At 32.5% G+C, this 23,213-nt stretch overlaps 2 protein-coding genes and 1 non-coding gene across 4 annotated transcripts; 2 read left to right on the plus strand and 1 right to left on the minus strand.

The window, feature by feature from the left end:
- The first annotated feature begins 16 nt into the window (after positions 1-16).
- On the plus strand, positions 17-3,612 carry LOC101251110 (LIM domain-containing protein WLIM2b-like). The gene is made up of 5 exons (XM_019215094.3): positions 17-257; positions 1,232-1,331; positions 1,438-1,457; positions 2,055-2,144; positions 3,042-3,612. Exons 1-5 carry the CDS (start codon positions 123-125, stop codon positions 3,315-3,317), a joined length of 621 nt encoding a protein of 206 aa, XP_019070639.1. The 5' UTR covers positions 17-122; the 3' UTR covers positions 3,318-3,612.
- A 748-nt stretch (positions 3,613-4,360) lies between these two features.
- LOC101250822 (uncharacterized) lies at positions 4,361-14,653 on the plus strand. 2 transcript variants are annotated; one of them, XR_742606.4, is made up of 15 exons: positions 4,361-5,073; positions 6,268-7,123; positions 7,205-7,316; positions 7,393-7,513; positions 7,598-7,696; positions 7,803-8,102; positions 8,179-8,286; positions 9,632-9,703; positions 9,793-9,879; positions 10,136-10,207; positions 10,449-10,538; positions 12,120-12,227; positions 12,669-12,737; positions 13,924-14,165; positions 14,351-14,653. XR_742606.4 is itself a non-coding variant. In XM_004244557.5 (14 exons), the coding sequence occupies exons 1-14, from the start codon at positions 4,591-4,593 to the stop codon at positions 13,996-13,998; spliced, it is 2,652 nt and encodes an 883-aa protein (XP_004244605.1). In that variant the 5' UTR covers positions 4,361-4,590; the 3' UTR covers positions 13,999-14,311. The 2 variants fall into 2 exon arrangements, 1 of the variants encoding a protein (XP_004244605.1); XM_004244557.5 differs by lacking the exon at positions 14,351-14,653 and having other exon boundaries at positions 13,924-14,311.
- Positions 14,654-15,092: 439 nt separating this feature from the next.
- On the minus strand, positions 15,093-15,166 carry TRNAV-AAC (transfer RNA valine (anticodon AAC)). The gene has a single exon. It is a non-coding gene; the product is annotated as a tRNA-Val (tRNA).
- Between the last annotated feature and the right edge of the window lie 8,047 nt (positions 15,167-23,213).

Consider the following 23,213-nt stretch of genomic DNA (forward strand, 5'->3'; position numbering starts at 1 on the left):
AATTCTATGAACTTTTTTTTTTCCATTATAACTTTGGGGATTAGAGATTCATTCATATATAAATTATATTAATGATCTCAAATCTCAATTCCCAAAATTAAAATTAAAAAATTAAAAAAAAAATGTCAAGTTTTGGTACCCAAACAAAATGCAAAGCATGTGATAAAACTGTGTATGCTGCTGAAGTGATTTCTGCAGGTGGTGTTAATTATCATAATACATGTTTCAGATGTAGCCATTGCAATGGAAGACTTGCAGTAAGTTTTTTTTTTAAAAAAAAATAAAATTATTTCATTAATTTTTTGAACGAATCTGATCGATTGATTCGACTGATATGATGAATGGAATGATAGTTTGTGTTATAGTTAGTTAGGATATTAATATCTTGTTTTTAAACCAATCGATCAGACGAATATGATGAATGGAATGATAGTTTGTGTTATAGTTAGTCATGACACTTAGGTCTTGTTTTTAAATGAATCGAATTGATCGATTGGTTGACTGATAGTCATGACACTTAGGTCTTGTTTTTAAACGAATCGAATTGATCGATTGGTTGACTGATATGAGAAATGGAATGATTGTTTTTTGTTTTAGTTAGTTAGGTTATATCTTTTGTTATAATTTTGTGTTTTTTTTAAGACTATCGATTGATTGATATGATAGTCTATGTTATAGTTAGTTAGGAAATTATTTCCTTTGTGTTATATTTTCTTGAAGACCTTTTTTGTGGACAAATTGGATTGATCGACTCGATTGATATGATATATGACATGATAGTTTGTGTTATAGTTAGTTAGTATATTATTTTTCTTATTTCATGGTTTTATTTTTGTAGACTTATTTTTGAACGAAGTGGATCGATTTAACTTGATTTGATGAATGAAATGATACTTTGTATTATATATAGTTAAGACGTTATCTCCTGTATTTTATGATTATTTTTGAAGATTCATTTTTTAACAAATCGAATTGATCGACTCGAATAGAAATTATCTAAAGAAAATGTATCGCTGTGATGGTAATTAATAACACTCTCTTATGATATGACCATTCTCTCTAATCTGATGTGATTGAAAATTACTTTGTGCATCAGACTGTTATTATCGTATATTTTTATTTGATCTTTTCGTGCGAATTTATATAATATAGTTGACACAACTATTACCTGATTGTTATTATCGTATATTTTTATTTGATCTTTTCGTTAATTCAAATTTATATTATATAGTTGAGCAACTATTCTTGCTTGGATGGAACATTATTTTGCAAGCCACATTTTGAACAACTCCTCAAGGAGAAAGGAAGTGGTGCTTTGAAATCTTCTTCACGTTAGTATTTTTTTTCCTAAATTTTGTTTAATTAAATTATATTTCTAATTAAATTATGTTATTTTCATAACCTAATTATTTTTTTCATTTTATATCAAATGTGCAGTTGGGAGGAACAATGATCTGGTATGTATCTTATGCCAACTTCAATTTTTTTGAGCTTTTTAAAAAAAATTTTGTTCTGTCCGGTTTATATGACATAATTAAAATGAAAAGTAATTTTAAGAAAAATAAAAAAGGTTTAAAATTTGTGGAGTTGTGAAATTAAATATGCTTATACTTTTAATCTTAAGATTTTAAACTTATCATGCGATTATAACGTTTTTCATTAAAAGTAAAATAATAAATTTAAAGTTCATTATTTTTAAATATATGTTGTTCTTTTTTGAATGGATTAAAATACAGAAATAATGTCACGTAAATTGAAATACCTTTCAGAATCTAGCCTTTTAACTCTATATTGATATAAAAAAAATCCACTAAATATATATAAATATTTGTATGTAAACCAGTCATTATTATGTATATATTAATTCGAGGTGGAAACTAATAAACTTTAATTTCTGAATTATACTCTTGAATGTTTTTACTTTATTAAATAATTATGCGGAGATGATAATTTTGTTGTAATATATCAACAATATTTTAACTTATATCCCTTTTATGTTTTTATTAAATTGTTACTAATTATAAATAATATTTTGAATATTTTTGTGATTACAGAACAGAAGCCCTAGCAAGTTGTCCTCTCTATTTTGTGGCACTCAGGAAAAATGTGCATCATGCAAGAAAACTGTGTACCCATTGGAAAAGGTAAAAGAATTTTTTAAAAGGTATTTAGTTATGTTGTGTAATGTTCTAACACTAATTAAGTTTAAATAATAGATGACTCGTAATTGATTCGATTGTTGGACCTAGACCTACTCAATCAATATATATATATATATATATATATAAGATATGTTTCATCCGGGAGGACATATAACTTAATATTGAGAGTATTATTAACCATCTAGTATGAGGTATTGATTACTGGCTCGATTAATCTAAATTTATGTCAAATAGGCTCATTAAAGCTATGTACCAACACTTTGCTTCTTCCTTATATGTATAAAATTTGTTTTGACTCCATTAATTTTAGCTGAAATTCTAAACATATCTGGAAAGTTCCAACAAATTAGTAAAATTATTTTATACAAAATCACATAAATTATTCAAGAACAATAAACTCGAACCTGAAAAAGTTCAAATTTTAAATTAGTCTTTATGGTATATTAGCCCTTAAAGTAATAATTATTGTATACTTAAAGTATGAAAGAATAGAGCTTCAATTATTTCATTTTTCACAAGCTTAATATTTAATAGATAACTCAGAAACTTTTGAGAATCTTATAGAAGTGTTTCAATATTTTTTTAAAAATTCGAGCAACATATATAGATTGTGTCATCCTTATAACATTTAATTAGATACTCTAATGATATTTCTTAGGTTGCTTAGACGCTTCAAAAAATATGACACCTATATGACAAGAAATCACTCAAAAGTAGTATATTTTTTTTGGAAAATCTAACATAAATGTACTAACATATTTGAAAATTCCGAAAAAAAATATTTCACCTAACCTATATGTCATGAAATCATTCAAAAGTAGTATACTTTTTTGGAAAGTGTAACACAAATGTATTAACATTTTTGAAAATTCCGAACAGGTAACAGTAGATGGAGAATTTTACCATCAATCATGCTTCAAATGTGCACATGGTGGATGCAAACTAACCACCTCATCATATGCAGCATTAGATGGACTTGTTTATTGCAAGCCTCATTTCTCTCAATTGTTTAAAGAAAAAGGTTCCTATAATCATCTTACAACAGCTACAAATAAAAAAAATCATAGTGCTGATGAACATGAAGAAGGTTCAACTACTACAACTACTGATGTTGATGAGCCACCACAGCCTCCTGTTGAAGAGACTCAAGATTAGTCCATTCACTTTTCGATACGAATTCATATTTAATCGATATCGAGGGCATCGGATCGGATGAGAAATCAAAAAATATATATATATAGTTAATATTATTATTATTTGTCAATGAGATTAATCATATTCTTGATGAGAGAATATGGTAATGATGAAGTGATGATTAATTGGTTTTCTTAATTATTTGTTTCTTCATTTGAAAATTTTGTAAAAGCCTAGTAAGGCATCATATATATTTGTAATGTTTTTTTTTCCCCTCAATTTTGCTTTAATAAGAAATTAACACATTGTTCTCTTACTTTTTTTCTTCTTCTTTTGGTTTAATCATATGGCATGTTTGTGTCAAGTACTGATAGATAGGTCGATAAGATACTAAAGAGGTACGTACGTAAAATACTTGGCATATAATGAGTTTTAAGGTTCAAGTTGTAAGAAATTGGATTGAGATGAGAGTTACAATCCTATCGAGAGCGACATTCGTAGGTGAAGGCGCTACGATGCTCCTGAATGAATCGAATGATTTTTCGACCATCGCTTGACTGGACCAACATAGATCTTGTGAGACAAAGGCTCCTATTGAGAGGTTCTTAATTCTCAAAACTTGTACTTGACATCGCTAATCAAATAAGGAATCGGATTGCGAGGAGACGAGTCACAATCCATGCAAACATGAGTGTTGAATATGCCGTAATTGAACGGTCCTTCGACCTTCGTTTGATTCCATGGACCAACATAAATCTTGTGAGACTCGCCGTTCTATTGAAAAGTTCTTTATTTTTCAAAATTCGAACCTACCGACATTGCTAGTCAAATAAGGAATTGGACCGAAATAAGAGTCACAGTTCTACCAACAATGGCGTCGGGCTAGGGTGTCGCCTATGCCGTTGATAATAAATTCTTCGACCTTCATTTGATTCGTGAGATCCACCCTCCTACGATAAGATTCTGATTTTTCGAAACTCAAACCTAACACCACTAGTGAAAAATGTATATATATTTATTGAATTTCTTATTATATATATTACATGATATGCACAAAAGTTATTGAATTCTCGAGAATCACCGAGTGTTTAAGAGATTTAAAACCACATTATACAACATCATGTGCTAATCACGTGACACCCCTTTACCCCTACACCACCAATTGTAAAACTCTCACTATCTCAATTTCAAATAACTCTTAAGAGAGGATAAATTGGAATTTTGAGGTGCCCATATATAAATTTTTCAATGCTGTTCAATATTATCTGATGAAATTCACTTTGTTTTTTCAAGAATGAACAACCTTAGCCTTGACAAAACCTCAACACCCAACCCCTTGTTGTCAATTTCATCTTTACACCATTCAAGAATCTCAAAATCCCTTTGTTTACCCAGAAAAGTTCTTGTTTTTGCTGATAAAAATGATAATTCAGCCTCAATAACTAGTGGGTTTCTGTCAAAAACTCATTTTTCCTACAAAAAAGTAACTGTTTTTGCTGATAAAGATGACAATTCAAGTCCAGTAGCAAGTGGGGTTTTGTCAAGAACACATTTTTCCTCCAAAAAAGTTGCTGTTTTTGCCTCTAAAGATGATAATTTTAGCTCAATAACAAGCGGGGTTTTGTCAAGAACTGTTTTTTCCTCCAGAAAGACAAAGAAATTTGTTGTTTTTGCTTCTAAAGATGATAGGAATAGTAATAAGCTTGACCAGTGGGACCAAATGGAACTCAAGTTTGGCAGATTAATTGGTGAAGACCCAAAACTTACCTTAGCTAAGGTTTATTTCTCTCATTTTAAACTTGCACTAATATGTTTATATTTTTCCTTATTTATTCAGAAAATCATGTTCTTAATTGGTTTTTAAATTTTTATTTGCATAGTTAAGAGATTAGTTACTCACTCTGTTCCAATTTATGTGACATTGCGTGGCTATAACATGTCATATCATTTGTATGACTATAGAAAGCTTGTCATTATTGATTTCATATATAGAAATCTGTCCGTCGTTTTGGAACAGACTGATAAGGAAATAGTGTCAATTAACTTGTGGGTGAGGGGATATGTAGGATTCATATTGCTGATATACAGTTGGTAGTGGATAGTTAAGAGACTTTTTGAATAATTTCAAACTTCAATTTTGAGGAGTTCAGTGGCTTTTCTACTTGTGTATTGAGAATGGGGAGTTTTATCCCCTCTAAAGTTTTAAACTTTGATTTTGTTTACCAACACAATGAGGATTCTAGAGGAAAAGAGAACTACATCTGCATCTAGAATTGAGACATAGTTGATGTGTGTATAGTCAAGAGACTTTTCGAAACAATGCAATTTAAATCTGAATTGTACGTTTTATATAGCGGTTGCAAAGAATTGTTCAGGATTGAGACGTAGTTGATAGTATAGATAGTAAAGAAGATTTTGAATCAATACAATTCGAATTTGAGTTGTATGATATATATAACCAACTCAAAAACTAGTTAGGATTGAGACATGGTTGAAAGTATGGATAAAAGAGACTTCCCGAAATCAATGCAATTCAAGTTTGAGTGATTTTCCTCCCTGTTGGTGAGAATGGAGAGTTCTAGCCCTCGAAAGTTTTATACTTTGCTTTGGTTAACAGAAAAATGAGGGTTATTAAAGGGAAAAAAAATCAATCCTGCATCTGGAATTGTACAATCATATATTGTAAGTTGATATCTGCTGACATGCTATCAGTTTCTTAGTATTGACTTTATGTTTAACTTCAATTCCTTAAAATTTCAGTCTTTCGTTCCAAAGTTACACGTCCCTGCTTTACTATTGTAAGTTCCTGTTTGCTAATTGCTTAGAGTTATTTGTCATTGAAGAGGAGAAAAGGGTTAATAATAATTTGAAAGAAGTTTTTAGATTGGTTCCTGTATGTCCTTGCAAAACTTCTGTTGGTTCAATGCATACTGCATCTGTCTATTTCTGATTGTGATTCTTGATTTCATAGATAATTAGTAGGAAAACAAACCCGGAGACATCTTATCTTGAAATTGAAGAGTCATTTGAGCAGAAGAAGGGAAAAACGTCTGGTGAAACTGTGGAGGTTCCGTTTGATGCATCCAAGCAAAAGAAATCTCTCAATTCATCAAATGGATTAAATTTGGTTCGCCCTGTGCCCAAGAAGGGTGTTAAGTTCGAGGTTGATGAAAAACAGCCAAAGACTGAGGGCTATAAACAAAGTCAACCAATTTCAAGACCTGAAGTAAGTAGAAAAAGTAGTGTTCCAAATGTCATACTGCGAAAGCCAAGTTTGTATTCTGAGGAGGATGAATCATCAAAATTCAAAATTAAGCCAAACTTGACACTGAAAATGGGCAGAGAACTGAAACCTGAGAAGTTTAGTGATGTTACATTGTTGAAGAAGCCGGAACCAATGAGGATCAGCTCCGACGATAGTGAAAAGAATGGACAATCAAGTGATAAGTCTAGTGATGCTACATTGTTGAAGAAGCCAGAACCAATGAGGATCAGCTCCGATGATAGTGAAAAGAATGGACAATCAAGCGATGTCTTGCCTGTATCTAGTGATGACTCCGAAGATGCTAGTCTTACAGAGGTGTACGCATCAAGTAGTGAACCCAAAAACAGCTTGCTTCTAAATAAGCCAGAGCCTAGTAATTTAAATCTAAAGATAGATCCAAATAAAGAATCTTCCGAGGTTCAGCATCCGAGTATTTCGGATGAAAGTACTTTCGATGCTGCTAACTCTTCTTCTGAGCTTATAAGTATGGCAGAGAGTAAACTCCGCCAACCGTTACAATCTAACAGAAGCAATCCTCTTGAGAAGCAAGGCTTTGGTACAGGTAACAAGATTCTGTTCTTGACAGATAGTCATCTGAGTAGTAATTTAGCATCTTAATCAGCATACTTGGTTGTTTTTCAAGGATTCCAGCAGACTGATACACAGCCCGCTGAGAGAAGTTCTGATTCCAATACACCTGCTGAAACTGGACCCATGGAATCTTTGGATGCTGCTCTTCTTGGAAAACCGAAAAGGTACTTGTGGATGTTGTTTTGCCCTTATATACTTTGCTGTTATTTTGTTCTTGATTAATAACTTGTGCTACTATAGATTAGACCGACCTAAAAAGGAAGCATCACGTGTTAGTCAGGAGGATATGCGTCCTGTCAAATCTGAGGGCTATGGAAATGCTTCAGAGATTGAAAACTTCCTGGCAAAATCATCCATTAAGGTAGATTAATTTTTTCCTTTTTTCAGCATTCGTTCCTTAACTAGGACGACTTATTGATGAATACTGAGTGCTGCAATCTCGTAGGAACATGAAGACAATGACTGGGTAAGAGCTGAAGAGCTTGTCAAGAGCGGAGGAAGAGAAGACGTGGAACTAGTCAGCTGTAGCACCAGAGGCTTTGTTGTAAGTCTACTTATACCCCAACTCATCATATTACTTCATTTTTGTTTTTGAAGGTGCACATATTCTCTCAACTTGTTTTTTACAGATACTCTCGATGTTTTTACAGGTATCTTTTGGTTCCTTGATAGGATTTTTGCCATATCGCAATCTTGCAGCCAGGTGGAAATTCTTAGCTTTTGAATCTTGGTTGAGGCAAAAAGGTTTGGATCCATCCCAATACAAGCAAGGTCTGGGGATCATTGGAGGCTATGATGGTTTTGGCAAGGCAGCTTCTCCTGAGGCAGGAGTAGATCCGCAAATTGCTAAAAATGCCGATGAGGAGATCTCGCCAGATATGAAACTTGAAGATCTTCTCAGGATTTATGACCAAGAGAAACTCCAGTTCTTATCATCATTTGTTGGTCTGGTGAGGAAGGCTTCGTTATTCAATCTCAATCTTAGAACTTTGAGAAAGACCATAATTTTTTATCTGTGTCATGTAGAGGATCAGAGTAAGTGTGGTGTTGGCTGACAGATATTCCAGAAGGCTAATATTCTCGTTAAAGGCAAAAGAAAAGGAAGAATTGGTCGAGAAGAAGAAGAGCCTTATGGTTAGAAAATTATATTCTCTAAAGCTTGCAATTTTTTTGCTTAATGTTTATCAAACTGACCATCTCACAAACATCCTAGCCTCTATGAAATTTGGTATTTGGTTTTCTATGTTAAACTGATCATGATTATTGTAACTGACTGCAAGATATCCAACCTAACTTCTTTCTCCTTGTTCTATATTAGTAAATAGATAGGAATCCTTGTAGAACAATATAAGCAGTCTCACTGTTAATAAGATAATAGAGCGGTGACAAAAACAAGTTTCTTAGTTAATACTCTGTCATTCTCTTCAATATTTCTGGTTGCCTAGTCCTTTAACAGAAAGAGATGTTTACTGATGAAAGGCTAGTTTTTTTCTTTCTCTTGTAAATTAGCTTAGAGCAATTCTAGAAAATAGCAATTAGGTATTGGTTGAACAAACGCACATGTTATGGTAGAGCTTTTTCCATATAAAACTAGGAGTACATAAATATGTTGATCGGATGCATGTTACTTGATTGGAAACATAAATGATGCAGCAAGTTGTTTGTTCTTTAATGTTCACGTTGAGTAAGGTGTAGCGCTGTGAATTTTTGTGGTTATGCTGCCATGTTTCACCAAACACTTGTAGTATATCTCTTGGACAATAAACCATTGTTACTTTATAAAACACAACTTTGAAACGTTTACTTGGGTCATTTTTCTGCAACTTAACAATTACTGTAGGTCACTATAATTTGTCGAGTTATTGATTTTCTTTAACTTGTGCAACTTTTAATCTAGAGATAGTCTGTGAAATATTCCGAAACCCAGCACCTTGAAGAAGATTCTGTAAAATGTCAAATCTAGGACACACCTAGTTGATCTTCTGATGCAGTGGTTTTGGAGTTCATATTTATTATTTCAAATGCTACCTTGCTCTTTTTGCTGCGGCATGCTGCCCCTGCTCTCTGCTTTAATTTTCATGTGGCTCTTCATCAGGAATCGTGAACACTCGTGGTTGCTGCTTAATAGGTTATTGTGTATGGATTTAGACACTTTATCAGTGTGCTTTATATGCCTTTCCTGTAATCCCGGTGAAATTTTGATATATAACAAGTTATGGAGACTTTCTTTGTCAATCTATGTTAGATATGGGATATCAACATCTTCCACTTTTGAAATAACGTTGGACACTGAAAACACATCCCCTTCCTCGCAGCTCCCAAAATAAGGGACTTGTTGTTTGGGTTTGGAAAGAAGCTGGAATATATGCATTATTACCAATGTATTTTGGATATTACTGTATGCTACCTCTCAGTGTTAGTTATTCTGAATCTTTGCTCCCACAATGAAGTCACTGAGCTTGTGTAATTGGCATTGCAGGCAAAACTTCAGGTTGGGGACGTGGTAAAATGCTGTATACAAAAAATTACCTATTTCGGTATATTTGTCGAGGTATATCAATGACAGTAGCATGAGCTTCTTATGGCAGTAAATCCAATCAACTATTGATTGCATCTTAAATTAGCAACATTTGAGTATAGGTTGAAGGAGTACTTGCGCTAATTCACCAGACAGAAGTCTCATGGGATGCCACTTTAGACCCTGCGTCGTATTTTAAAATTGGCCAGGTAGTTGCTTCTCTATAAATATGCATAACAAATTTGTAATTCATACCTTCTGATGTAAAGGTGAAATGAAATTTAACTGATCCTTATAGACAAGTATAGTGTTTTGAGTTATGATATATCCATGCTGGCTCAGAGTTTGTTGAATATGTTGTTCATGTGAATGTATTGGAGGTTAAGCGCATAATACATTCTCTGCTAATTTCAGAGCTAACTATTTCAGAGATATCTTAGTTTCTGAAGAAGGTTTTCCATGTAGATTGTGGAGGCAAAAGTTCACCAGTTAGACTTTTCACTTGAGCGCATCTTCTTGTCATTGAAGGAAATAACGGTAAATTTCTTTCCATCGTGGTACAAGAACATTCCTTTTGAGCTGAGGGTCAGAAACAGCCTCTCTACCCCACAAAGGTAGGGGTAAGGTCAGCGTACATCCTACCCTCACCAGACACTGCTTGTGCGATTACACTGTGTATGTTGTTGTTAAGGAAATAACGGTACTATCTGTTTCTTTTTTCCTGATATTGTAAGGTAAACTTGTTATTAACCAATGCCTTTATAAGTACTTTCTGCAGCCAGATCCCATGATGGAGGCCTTAGAGGCTGTAGTTGGTGATCCTGATAATTTGAATGGAGAACTCCAAGCATCAGAGCTGGATACTGAGGTTTATGTTCTCACCCTTATAATTGTGTAGTTTTATTCCTTTAGAACTTGATTCAATATACCAAAGACACCTTAGATCAGTACGTCATGGTTGTCCTCAATTTCAGTTAAAAGAATACTTAAATTTTATCATCTCAGCAATTAATTGCATAAATAACTCATGTAGTATTTGTTGATACTTATGTCATGATTCCTTACATTTGTTGCAAATTGATTTCTTTACGTCATTTTTACGAACAAGGGAGCATTTGCTATCCCTATTCTACTGGCCAGTGGTTCATAACTCAACAACTGGAGTATCATTTTAGCATTTGGTTAGGGTCTTCATTGATTGCAGTTAGGAGGATGTTTCTTAATAGAATTCATTCGGGTTTAAACGATGTACTGCATAAAAAATTTGCTGCATTTTCTTGGGGCCTTTTCTTTAGGCATGATACATAGATTGATACTTTAACTTGGCCTCAATTGACAACTAAACACGCCAACTTTGAGCACATCTAGACACCTCAATATGTCTCCATTGTGTCCGGTTGAACACTCCAACTTACAAAATGATCTTCACACCTCCAATATTTATGTGTCACGTCAGGGTCTTCATTGACGGCAGTTAAGAGGTGTTTCTTAATAGAATTCTTTTGGGTTTAAACGATGTACTGTATAAAGAATTCAATGCATTTTCTTGAGTCCTTTTCTTTACGCATAATACCTAAATAGATAATTTAACTTGGCCTCAATTGACAAATAAACACTCCAAGTTTGAGCACATCTAGACACCTCAATTGTGTTAGTTGAACATTCCAATTCACAAAATGTTCTTTTTCATACCTCCAAATTTTATGTTTCATGGCAGCTTCGGGTGTCCAAGAGACACTGTAGGGACGAGTTGGAGTGTTTAGTTGCCAGTTGAAACCAAGTTGAGGTGTCTAAATGTGCACTTTCAAAGTTGAACTGCTTACTTGCCGATTGAGGCCAAATTTGAGTTTATGTTTTTGTATTAAGCCTTTTCTTCTGTATTAATGAATTATTAGGTGCTCCATGTATCCTAATATGGCTTGTGTTGAGGTCAGTTCTCCTTAAAGACTGCAGAGATGTAAGGGTGTCAAATGGGGGGGTGGGGTTGAAATTGAGTCAATATCTTGAATATGTTGCTTGGACTCTCCAAATATGTTCCCGCACCCATGTTAGATCCTTCAAAAATGCACTACTTCTGGAGGATCTGACCTCGCACCTGATAGCATTTTTGAAGAATCCGAGCAATATAGCTTGAATCTACTGCTGATTGTAAATATCTTGTGAATATGTTAAAAATACATTTCAAAAGCTTGACACAAGCACCCGAAGCTTTGTTTTGGTTTAGTAAGGGGAAAAATCCGAAGCTCCTCAGTTCTCAATGTGTCTATAGACCATCCAGCTGTCCTTTGTGCTTCCCGATATACTATAAACCTTTACAGCTCAAATCAATTGTAGGGCGTTTTCTTGAAGTACAAAAATATAAAATTATTAATGAATCCCATCTTCTATTGTAATATACAATTGTGTTTGTCCATGGCTCATAGTAGAATTTTCACGCAATGTTGTGCAGTGGCCTGACGTGGAATCTCTTATCAAAGAATTAAAGCAGTTTGAGGGCATCTCCTCTGTATCAAAAGGGCGGTACTTCTTGAGCCCTGGTTTGGCTCCAACATTTCAGGTACCACCTTACATAAAACATAAGCAATATAACTAAAAGATATGGAAACTAAAAAATTGACTAGTTCACTCACTGCTAAACAACCAAGAACAATTTGCAGGGCGTGTATTTTGTAGTTACGGGAAGTAGTTTTAGTGTGGCCTTTGTACAAGCTATTTATGAGATTGTAAAAATGCATCACCTCCTTTCATTTGCCTAAGCACGAGTCGTAGCTTTTTCTGAGATTGTTATCACATAGAATGAGTGAAAACCTTCTTTCCGCATAACATTCTCTTTTGCTAGTTAAAATTTAATTTTATGGCACTCTTTTAGGCGCAATACTTACAGCAATGCATTAGGTTGATAGGTTCACACTCAAAGCATGTAAAAGATAGTGCATTCAACTGTAGATTGCCGACTTTATTGTTTTTTGGAAGATTTTAATCACTGATTTTCTATCAGGTTTATATGGCATCCATGTTTGAGAATCAATACAAGTTACTTGCGCGGTCGGGAAATAGAGTACAAGAGGTAAAATTTTAAACTCGTCCTTATTTACCCTATTGTTTTGTCATAATTTTATATCTGTTAGTGCTGTTTCTGCAAATGAAGGGCAAAGTTGCAGTTTTGAAAGCGGTGTGGTTAAATCATGATTAAAATGTTTTATTTTCCTGTTCATATCAATCCAGTATTTAGTTGAAGCTTCTATGATTTCCGGAAGTCCAAAATGCTTGATGTGTTATAGTCTGACAAACTTCTTGAGTAACTTAATTATCACCTTTTCGCGAGAATGAAATTCTATAATCTAACACCAAGTGGTCAATGAAGGTTGAGATCCAAATGGATGCAAAAATGCTGAATGATTTCTTTCCCGTATTTGTCCAAGCCTCAGTGGATAGAGTTACCATGTACTAGTGCTAGTGGGAGATAGCAGCTATCCATAGAATTAGTTGAGGGGAACGCAAACGGGTGCGGATATTGATGATTAATTTTTTTAAAAAAACACTACAATTAGACGTAGTTGGAGAGTGGAGACCATTGATATTGAAGAATTATGAAGAAAGAAAAGACAGGTTATATTGAGCTGTAATCGAGCTCAATTAGTCATGAACTTCTCAAGGAATTTCTGGTACAGATTACTGGTGATATCGGTGGTGGTTGACGTATCACTAAATCCTGGAAAAAGAAGAGAGAAAATCCTTTTCTTCTTTCTCGATTATGTTGGTTTTTCTTGTTAAATATTTGGAGCGGAGGGGTTAAACATTTTCAATGTGATACCTAGATCCGGGAAATTATGTATTAGATGATAGATTGAGGTAAATTTGGACACTGATTTAGGTGATCCATACAAACTTCACCATCAATATGATATCTTTGCGGTATCAAGAAACTCGGACCACTCAATGCTAGTTGAACGTCTGTAACAACGTCAATGTTTACCTATACCTGGCTATAACTTACCCGTTGTAACTTTATTTAGATACTCGAACTGTGGTTTGTGATGATTGATCACATGAACACATGATAAAATGTTCTTATTAGATACTTCCGCTTCAAGTTCTGAGGAAGTTTCTACGCATGTTCTCAAGCGCATATTAAGTAGGAAAATTTAAGGAGTTGTCGATGTATTCCGCCTTAGTACTAAGCAACCGGAGATGTATCTAAGTATTTTACATAGCAATACTAATTGATGCTATTTGGACATTGTTTTGTGCAGGTTATAGTGGAGACATCATTGAGTAAAGAGGAAATGAAATCTGCAATTCAATCTTGTACAAACAAAGTTGAATAACCAATCAAAGCGTAATAATAAACAATACGAAGAGAGTGATAGATCTTCCCGTGGAGACAACGAACGGATGGTAAGGGTCTGATACCGAATTAGCAAAGTCGGACGTTAGAACAGCAGAAACGGAGAAAAGAAATGACCTAAACCGCGTTCTATTTTGAACGAAAATGGTATTAATTTTATTGTTTTGCCTTTGATATCAATAAGTTAGGAGCTTATTTACTGGCTAGTAAGTGTTTTATGTTTAAGCATCGATGTAATACGCTTAAACATCAATCGATTACGCTTCAATATCAAACAAGTTCGCGGTCGACTATATGAATTGTCTGTAAAATTTACTATGTGCATTGTGCAGGTTCATGTTGATGCATTGTTCATGCAATTGTGTTTTCATCTGGTATTTGATAATGCAATTTTGAATAATCCAAAACGGATTGCAGCAATAATTTTTTGATAGTCCGAGCAACATAATTCTTATAATGCTTATAGCTTTATTTGTATCTATCAGAAACAACTTCATTACCTCTCAAGGTAAAGGGTATACTCTATCTTTTGTAGGATTATACGGAGTATGTTGTTGTTGTATGTATTAGAATGTATATTTTCTAGTGGATATTGGTATTGCGGATATTTTAATATTCTTTTAACTTTAATGTTAGGAGCTTCTCGCTTTTAGTATATTGTGATTATAGGTTGTTCAAAATAGTTTAGTTATAATGTTCAAAAGTTTCTTGTGGAATCAATTACGTTATATTTATGTTCTCTATTGTTATATTTTTGCTTTAACCGTTGAAAAGTATCCGATCAACAGACACTGTTATAAAGAGATTTGACTTTGGTTACGAACGATTATGTTATGTACTTCTTATCTATTCTAAAACTAAAGGTCTTGAATTCTACCACAAGGAAAGGTCTCGAGTTCAAACACTGAAACGCGGTAAGGGAATGGTTCCCCCATTCTATAAGCCTTTTTTTAAAACTAAAGGTCTCGAATTCAAACACTGAAAACACGGAAAGCCTTATTCCAAAACTAAAGGTCTCGAATTCAAACACACGGATCTCGACGGGAAACAAAAAAGATCAAAAAAAGAAGAGAATGGCTTCGCCCGGACTCAAACCGGAGACCTTCAGTGTGTTAGACTGACGTGATAACCAACTACACCACGAAACCTATTTGTTTTATTTTATACCAAATTTTTAATATAATTATTTTATCTAATTTGTTAAATCAAGTTTTTAAGAAATGAAATAGGATTTTAAAATTTGCGAGTCCTAAATATGCCTCGAAATAATTTGTATTCTTAAATATGTCACAGCATAAGAAAATAGTTTCGACTTTCACATAAAATTGAAAAATATTGGTACAAGATACTAGATTAGACCTACATTTGTCACACTGTCAAAGCATATTCAGTTAATATTTTTTGAAAAGTCTGAACAGCATAAGCTAATTTAATTATATGTATGTCCTACACTCTATTTCTCCAGATGAAAATCCTCATTCAACTCATATTTATCATTTACGAATCAAACTTTTTTTTCAAATTTAAACTATTACAGAGTAATTTTTCCGAAACAAAAAACATAGTGTCATATAAAATGAAAAAGAATTCGATACATGATAGGTACACATTTGTGTTAATTGGACACACATGAACTTTAACTTAATCAAACATATATAGCCCATCTTTACCTATATTGCTTTAAACACTCTTAAAATGTTGTCGTACCATTATATATCACGTACTTTTTTTTGAAAATCTGACACATACACAAGTCGATATTTTTAAAAAGTCTGAACAATATAGATCTTTACGGGCTATCTTGACGAGACTCTTCATCATTCAACTCTTCACAATTATTATGATCATGAGTAGTATTACTAACCAAATTAACAAGAAAATCAAAAACATCAGTTGCTATAATAGCAGATGCAACATCATCTTTTTGAAGTGTACTTCTTCTTTTTTCATGCATATTATTATTTGTCATAATAATCCATGCCCTTTTTGTTAATTCTTCAATAAATAATTCACATGCCTTAGAAAAAACAATTGGAGCTTCACCAGAAATCATTTTCACATCATCACTTGATTTCTTCATTATTTTCTTGATTCTTGCTAGTGGCAATGAATGTGGACCTGTTTTTCTTGAAAGAATTCCTGAATATGCCCCTGCTTGCCTCATTTTTTTTTCGTCTATCGAAAACTAATCTCTCCGTACAGTCTGTACCTTCACAAGATAGGGATAAAACTACGTAATACGTACACACCACCCTTTCCAGATCTTCACGTCTGGAATTATACGAGATATGTTGGTTTTGTTGTAGATATCATTTTTTTTCGTTTACAGGAAACTATCTTTCTGTACGGTTTGTACCTTCACAAGATAGGGGATAAAACTACGTAATACATACACACCACCCTTTCCAGATCTTCACGTCTGGAATTATACGAGATATGTTGGTGTTGTAGATATATAGGAAATTTTGATTAAAAATAAATTGTGACTTTTTTTTTTCTTTTGAATTTATAATTTGTATTGAATTATTTCAAGAGGGATATTTGCATGAATATATATAGATATTAGGAAGGCCGGCTAGCTTGGCCGGCTAGAGGGTAATAGCTAAAGACTATTTCACAAAAAAAAAAAAAATTAAAAAATTAATATTATTCAATATTTGGAGGGTTTTTCAAAATTTTTTATATAAAATTTGATAATTTTTTCTTTTAAATGACAACTTATTAATTTTGGTAATTATAAGGTGAGGATTTTATCGAAAACGATCGTTGTACCTAATGAGGTAGGGAAAGGTTTGCATTACATTCTTATTCTTCTTAGATCGACTTCATTTTGAGATTAAGGGGTTATTTCTGAAAGAGCTCAGGACTCAAGTAAAAGTACTTCAATGCGACGGAAATGAAGAAGTCACGAAAATTAAAAAAGCATGTCAAAGCATTCTTACAGGGGAACCAACTATTACAAAATAACATGATATTCAAAGTATAAAAAATAAAAAAAATAGTATTCATTCTTTTTCACAAAGAATGACATGGTTTGACTAGGTACGGAGTTTAAGAATATAAAGAAGACTTTTGAATCTTGCGGTCAGAAATTAAAGTTAGGTCAAATGTACAAAATTGTTCTTTGATCAGTGTTACCAAAATAAGAAAGAAATCATTCTTTTCGAAACAGACTAAAAGGGAAAGGAGATCATTCTTTTTGAAACGAAGAGAATAATAGGGATCGAATATTGTCAGATTGTAATACGACAACTGCTACTAAGGAATGATAACTAGGAAAATACTCAACTACTTAATTAACCTTCTATAACCTCTTATTTAAGGACAAGTCCTCGGTCAATCGAAGTTGCGTAATGTCTTGCCTAATCACTTCTTCCTAATACTTCCTCGATCAGCTTACCTCTATCTCTTTTGAACCTATTCATAGTCGACCTCTGTTCATCTCTTCTTCACTTGTTCGAACTATCTCAACTTTATTTCCGCATCGATAAGTTTTAAAAGTTTCATATTCTTTCTACTGGCTAATTAGTGAGGTAGGTTTTTTCTGAATTTTCATTGATGACCACATCAAAAAAAGGAAAATTAAAAATGCTAGTGGTCAATAATCATATCAGATTTAATTTTTACTATGAACTTCCATAGCATCATCTTCTGATTTTAATAAATTAAAGTTGACTAAAATTAAAATCTACATACAATAATGTTATTGCTTATCAGGACAAACTACAACTTTTTGTGAAATTGACAGGATATTTAATTTAAAGATCCTTGTTGATTATCATTATTTTAAAAAAAAAAAAAAACTCAAAGTAATAAAATATGTAATCAAATAGAAGCATATTCTATGAATCAAGCTTAAAGAAACTAAAAATAGAGTAAGGGTCCGTTTGGATGAGCTTAATAACAGCAGCTTTAAAAAGGTACTTTTAAAAGTGCTGAAACTTATTTTTAAAATAAGCAGTTATGCGTTTGGATAAAAGTGCTGAAGTTGTTATGTCAAACGTGAAAAGGGAAAAATGGAAGAAAGAAATGTTAGGGTTATATGGGTAATTTGGAGATTGTATAAAAATATTAAGCACAAAAAGATAAAAATGTGGTCAACTTAAAACAGCTTATAAGCTAAAAAAAAAAGCACCCCTACCCCAACTTTTAATTTTTGGCTTAAAATAAGTTTTTTTTAACTTAAAATAAGTTGTTTTGAGTATTGCCAAACAGCTAAATAAGTCAAAAACCAGCTTTTAAGCTGAGCCAAACAGGCTCTAATGGTATTATTATTTTTTTTTACTACAATAAATTGTGTGGTCAAATATATATGATGTCACTTTTGATTTAAGAGCATCCAATTTTTTAGTTTAGGACAAATATTATTGTTGATAAAATTTCAATATTGAATTCTCCCTCTTCTCCCGTATGGTTTGCAGGCCATTACACTAGAGTAAAATTCATCCTATGTACACGTACATGAAGAATAGTGATTCCGCAATCCTTGTCATAGTTAAAAAAAAATAACACTCTTCAAATTGAGTATCTCTTGTAAATTATTGTTTTTTTAAACCTGGGATAACCCGCAACTGCTATCACTACAACAAAAATGACCATTAGCGGCATTTAATTCTTAATTGCCACTAAATATGAATTTTTAGCGGCACTTGTCACTCTTTGTATATGTCCATAAAGCCTTTAGCGACATTGGTTCTAATGACACTAACTAATGTCGGTAAAGACTTTAGCACTCTTTATTAATGTCAATATTTAATGCCGCTAAAAGTTAATTTTGTTGTAGTGTACAACCTCTGCCACAACCTCTACCTTTCGGGTGAGCACTCTATGGTGAGCACATTGTGCGCACTGGGTAAAATTCCTATTGTGTAATAGCTTGTAAACCACACAAGGAATGTAAACCGCACTAGCAAGCCCTATGCGACATGATCGACTTATAAGGCATAGAGAGGGATAAAACACGGTCAGGGGCAGAGCCAGCCAGCCTTCTGCTAGAGGGTTCATTCGAATCCCTTTCGGCTGAAAATTGTATTATTTATACATGGTTAAAAGTTATCTTTTATGTATATATAATAGGTGTTGAACCTCATTCGGTTAGTTTCGTGTGTTTAGTTCTTCAGATATCGAAACCCTTATTAAAAATTCTAGCTTTGTCACTGATTACGATCATCAGTGTGGATAACCTCCCTTCATACCAACTGAGTCATCCTGAAGGACCTTGTAAATTATAGTTAAGGGTTGTTTTCTGAACGTTTAATTGATCACCAAGAATCATGGTGAGATTGATATATAGGAAACAATATCAAACAAAAGGATAGCATTTACTTGTTATTTCTTTTACCTTATCTTTCGAAAAAATAGTTATCGATGTGGAATTTTAAAAGTTTGAATATTTGAAATTCGACATATCAGACAAAAGTGTAAAGAAATTTAAGTTGTAGAAATAGCGTTAACTCGCCATTTTTCAGCTTTATCTTTAAAAAATAATCATTATTATGGAGTTTTAATTCATACGCAAAATTCCATAACAATATCCTAATATTTCACTTATCGAATTTGAAACTCAAATAATAACGTCGATTTTTCAATTGCAAAATATGACTATTTGTGAATTTTTTACCTATTTGGGCTTTTATACCAACTCATGACATTTCAACTTTAGATGGCCCAGCAGATTCAATAATTGGGCTTATATTCTATTTTGGAAAAATATTACATAAATATACGATTTACAATATTATAATCTTTAAAATTCTCTATCATTTAAAATATTACAAAAATCCCCCTCGAATACATCTCTATCCCCTATCGAATACATCTCTCTCGTTAAGTAATGTACATTTACAATGTATCAGACAATTGAGAAATATATCCGAGAGCAATGAAAATCCGAGATTTTTGTAATCGAGAAAGCTTCCAGAATAGGATGTAATTAGCCTCTAAATATATATAATCTGTAAGTTATATTTCTATTTTTCCTTTCATTCTGTAAGTTATATTTCTATTTTTCCTTTCATTTACTATGATCGTCACAGCCTAGAGGCGTAACTAAGATTTCAATATTTATAATTCTTAATTTTAGAACAACAACTTTAAATATTAATAATAGAATTCTAATTAACAAAAACTATAAAATGCAAAAGTGTCATTATATCCACATACAAGGATATATGAGTTGACAATATCAAAGAACATGATTATATATTATTTATATATGACTATTAGATAGTCCCCTTTACTACTTTCTTCAACCTTTTTCCTTTTATATTGCTCATCATCATTAATATTTTCACGTACACTTGAGTCTAAATCTTAGTAATCAATTGTTTCAACTTTGTTTTTGTTTCTTTTTATAACAATATGATATATATTTGGTATGTGTATTCATTTAAAAGGGAAGCACTAGTTTCGTATCGGAAATTTATTTATTTAATTAAGGGAAAATGCACAAGTACCCTTCAACACATGCCCGAAATTCCAAAGACACACTTATACTATACTAAGGTCCTATACCCCCTGAACTTATTTTATAAGTAATATTCTACCCCTTTTAGGCCTACGTGGCACTAGTTTGAAAGAAAAAGTCAATCAGTGTTGGGCCCACAAGATAGTGCCACGTAAGTCGAAAAGGGGTAGAATATTATTAATAAAATAAGTTCAGGGGGTAATAGGACATTTGTATAGTATAAGTGTGCTCTGAAATTTTGAGCATAGATTGAGCGGATACTTATACATTATACCTTTAATTAATAATTAAAGGTCGAACTTGATGTCTCTCCTTAAAGAATAAAAATATATTATCTGTCTAAATTTATCATTTGGTATAAGTACTAACCCTTCATTTCTACTCTTGCACAAAGGAAAAAGATAGATTTGATGGATTTTAGCTAATAACTACCCCATCATTTGTATATACTATTATTATGGATAATTAACACTAATTAACTTAGTGCATTCAATTATATACCCTAGTGACTACAACAATGACATAATTAATGCAAAATGGACCGGTACTCCGTGGTTTATTATCTATATTGTATTCCGATTAAATTAAGATTGTATATTGCAAGACTTATTTTTAGAAGTGGCGCTAGCTCCCAACATTTTTTTATATCTAGGCTTAAACTCGAGATTTCTGATTAAAGATGGAGATATCTCAACGACCTCATCATAATCTATGTCTATCATGAGAAATCAATTAACAATCATATGACCTTCGAAAATCTTTCATGGATCACATGGTTCTCAACCATCATGAAAATCTTTTTCGAAATTTCAGTAAAAAAATTTTTATTTTCAATTGTCCAAAATTTAGATGGATAGAATTACTCAATACACGTATTAATAGACAATAACAATTACTCTATGAAATTAATTTAAACTACACATAAATTGACCTGAACATTAATGTTATATAGATACAGAGGCGGATTTATATTTGTTTGTAAGGGGTGTACGTGCATCCATTAACTTCAAAAAAAATTATATAAATATATATATTTATCTTGAGAAACTGATAAAAACTAGGATATAACTAACAGTGCACCTATGAGGAGTATAGGAGTGCCCTTGTGCCATTAGTACATAGTAGAGAAACTACCCGCGAGATCACGATTCAAAATCCAGATAAAGCCCTATTTCTTTGATATTTTAAATTTATTAATACACTCGAAATCTTCAAACTTTGGATTCGCCTCTGTTAATAAATATAAATGTGCACATAAAAAAGACAACACAAGGTGCTCATGTATGATGAAGGTTCCCCACCCTCAAACGTCCCACCCCCACCACCCCATTTTTTATTCATAGTTGAAGACAGAAACAATAGCACATTCCATAGTGTAGGGCACAACAAGGGGGTGGGGGTGAGGTAGGGGGTAGGGGCCGTCCAATTATTATTTTCAAGAAATTAAGACATTGATAGATCTAAAATTAAAGTAACAGACTCATCTGAACTCATTTTATCTATTTAAACCTCGTAAACACACATAATTTTATAATAAATTAATCGAGGAACTTTGAGATTTATTCACCAAGCTAAGCAAGTAAAGTCCAAAATTAGCTATATATTGTATGTAAGACATTAAAAATCGTAATCTAATCAAATTTTGAAATAATATACGCATGTATATGATACAAATGAAAAGAGTGTATATACTGCATTATACTTTTAAATTTTGAATTCGTTTTTAATAAAAAGGGGAGAAAACATTCGTCTCACAAATTTATAGATATGTAGATTATTATTTAAAACTATATTGTATAATTTTTTTCTAAAAAAAATAATAATTCAAAGTGAGAAAATAATTAGCACGTGTATGACAGTTAAGAGATTACAAAACTCCACGTGACAAAAGTCTTTGTCCATCTCAGCAAGTAGACCAAATTTGTGTACTCAAAATTTACAGGTTGGCCACATTAATTCTATTATTCAATAACTTTAATAATAGAGTACTATTTTATTTTTTTCCGTTTTAATTCGTTTATTTGATTTTAATTTGATAAGAAATTTTATAATAAAAAGTTAACTTTTAATGCTTAATGATCTTAAACTAAAGATATATAGACCATATGAAAAGTGTTTTTTCATTATTATAGTCTTAAATATATCACGTGAAAAATTAAAATTTAAAAATTATTAAAAAAGAAAAGAAATATTTTTTTAAACGAATTAAAAAAATTAAAACGAAGAAAGTATTATTTTATACGAAATTTAAAGAAAGATTTATTGGTATTAACGAATAGGTATATTTGTTAAAAGGGTTAGTGTTCCCTTGTCCAACATTAATTATTATATTTTGCTTTTTGATAGTTTAAGTTATGAATTTCACAGGTTTAGGTTCGGTTTTAATAGGAAAATAAAATGGAGCATCTAGTAACGTATTTTTACAGATTAAGAACTACGAGATGATCCCTTTCATTCTGGAGTGACGGAGGAATCGTACCATTCGAGCTGTTTCTTTCTTGACTCGAAATCGAAATGGGAGCAGGTTTGAAAAAGAAGTGTCTAGGGTTGAGCAAGAAGGGTCTCTTAACGCCTTCTTTTTTCTTCTCATCGGAGTTATTTCACAAACACTTGACAGGGTAATGAAGAAGGGGGGAACAAGCACACTTGGAGAGCGCAATACAACGGAGAGTTGTATGCTGCGTTTGGAATATCGAAAAAGAATCTATTGATTCTCTCTAATATTTTAA

This window comes from Solanum lycopersicum, chromosome 8 (genome assembly GCF_036512215.1).
Source record: "Solanum lycopersicum chromosome 8, SLM_r2.1".
Lineage (NCBI taxonomy): Eukaryota > Viridiplantae > Streptophyta > Magnoliopsida > Solanales > Solanaceae > Solanum > Solanum lycopersicum.

What these genes read in the sequence shown, in the direction of transcription:
- LOC101251110 (XM_019215094.3), top strand. Translation starts at nt 123, where the DNA reads ATGTCAAGTTTTGGTACCCAAACAAAATGCAAAGCATGTGATAAAACT. An exon ending in ATTGCAATGGAAGACTTGCA is followed by an intron (nt 258 to 1,231) that starts GTAAGTTTTTTT and finishes TATATTATATAG; the next exon opens with TTGAGCAACTATTCTTGCTT. An exon ending in TGCTTTGAAATCTTCTTCAC is followed by an intron (nt 1,332 to 1,437) that starts GTTAGTATTTTT and finishes TCAAATGTGCAG; the next exon opens with TTGGGAGGAACAATGATCTG.
- LOC101250822 (XM_004244557.5), top strand. Translation starts at nt 4,591, where the DNA reads ATGAACAACCTTAGCCTTGACAAAACCTCAACACCCAACCCCTTGTTG. An exon ending in AGAAGAAGAAGAGCCTTATG is followed by an intron (nt 8,287 to 9,631) that starts GTTAGAAAATTA and finishes TTGGCATTGCAG; the next exon opens with GCAAAACTTCAGGTTGGGGA. An exon ending in CGGGAAATAGAGTACAAGAG is followed by an intron (nt 12,738 to 13,923) that starts GTAAAATTTTAA and finishes TGTTTTGTGCAG; the next exon opens with GTTATAGTGGAGACATCATT.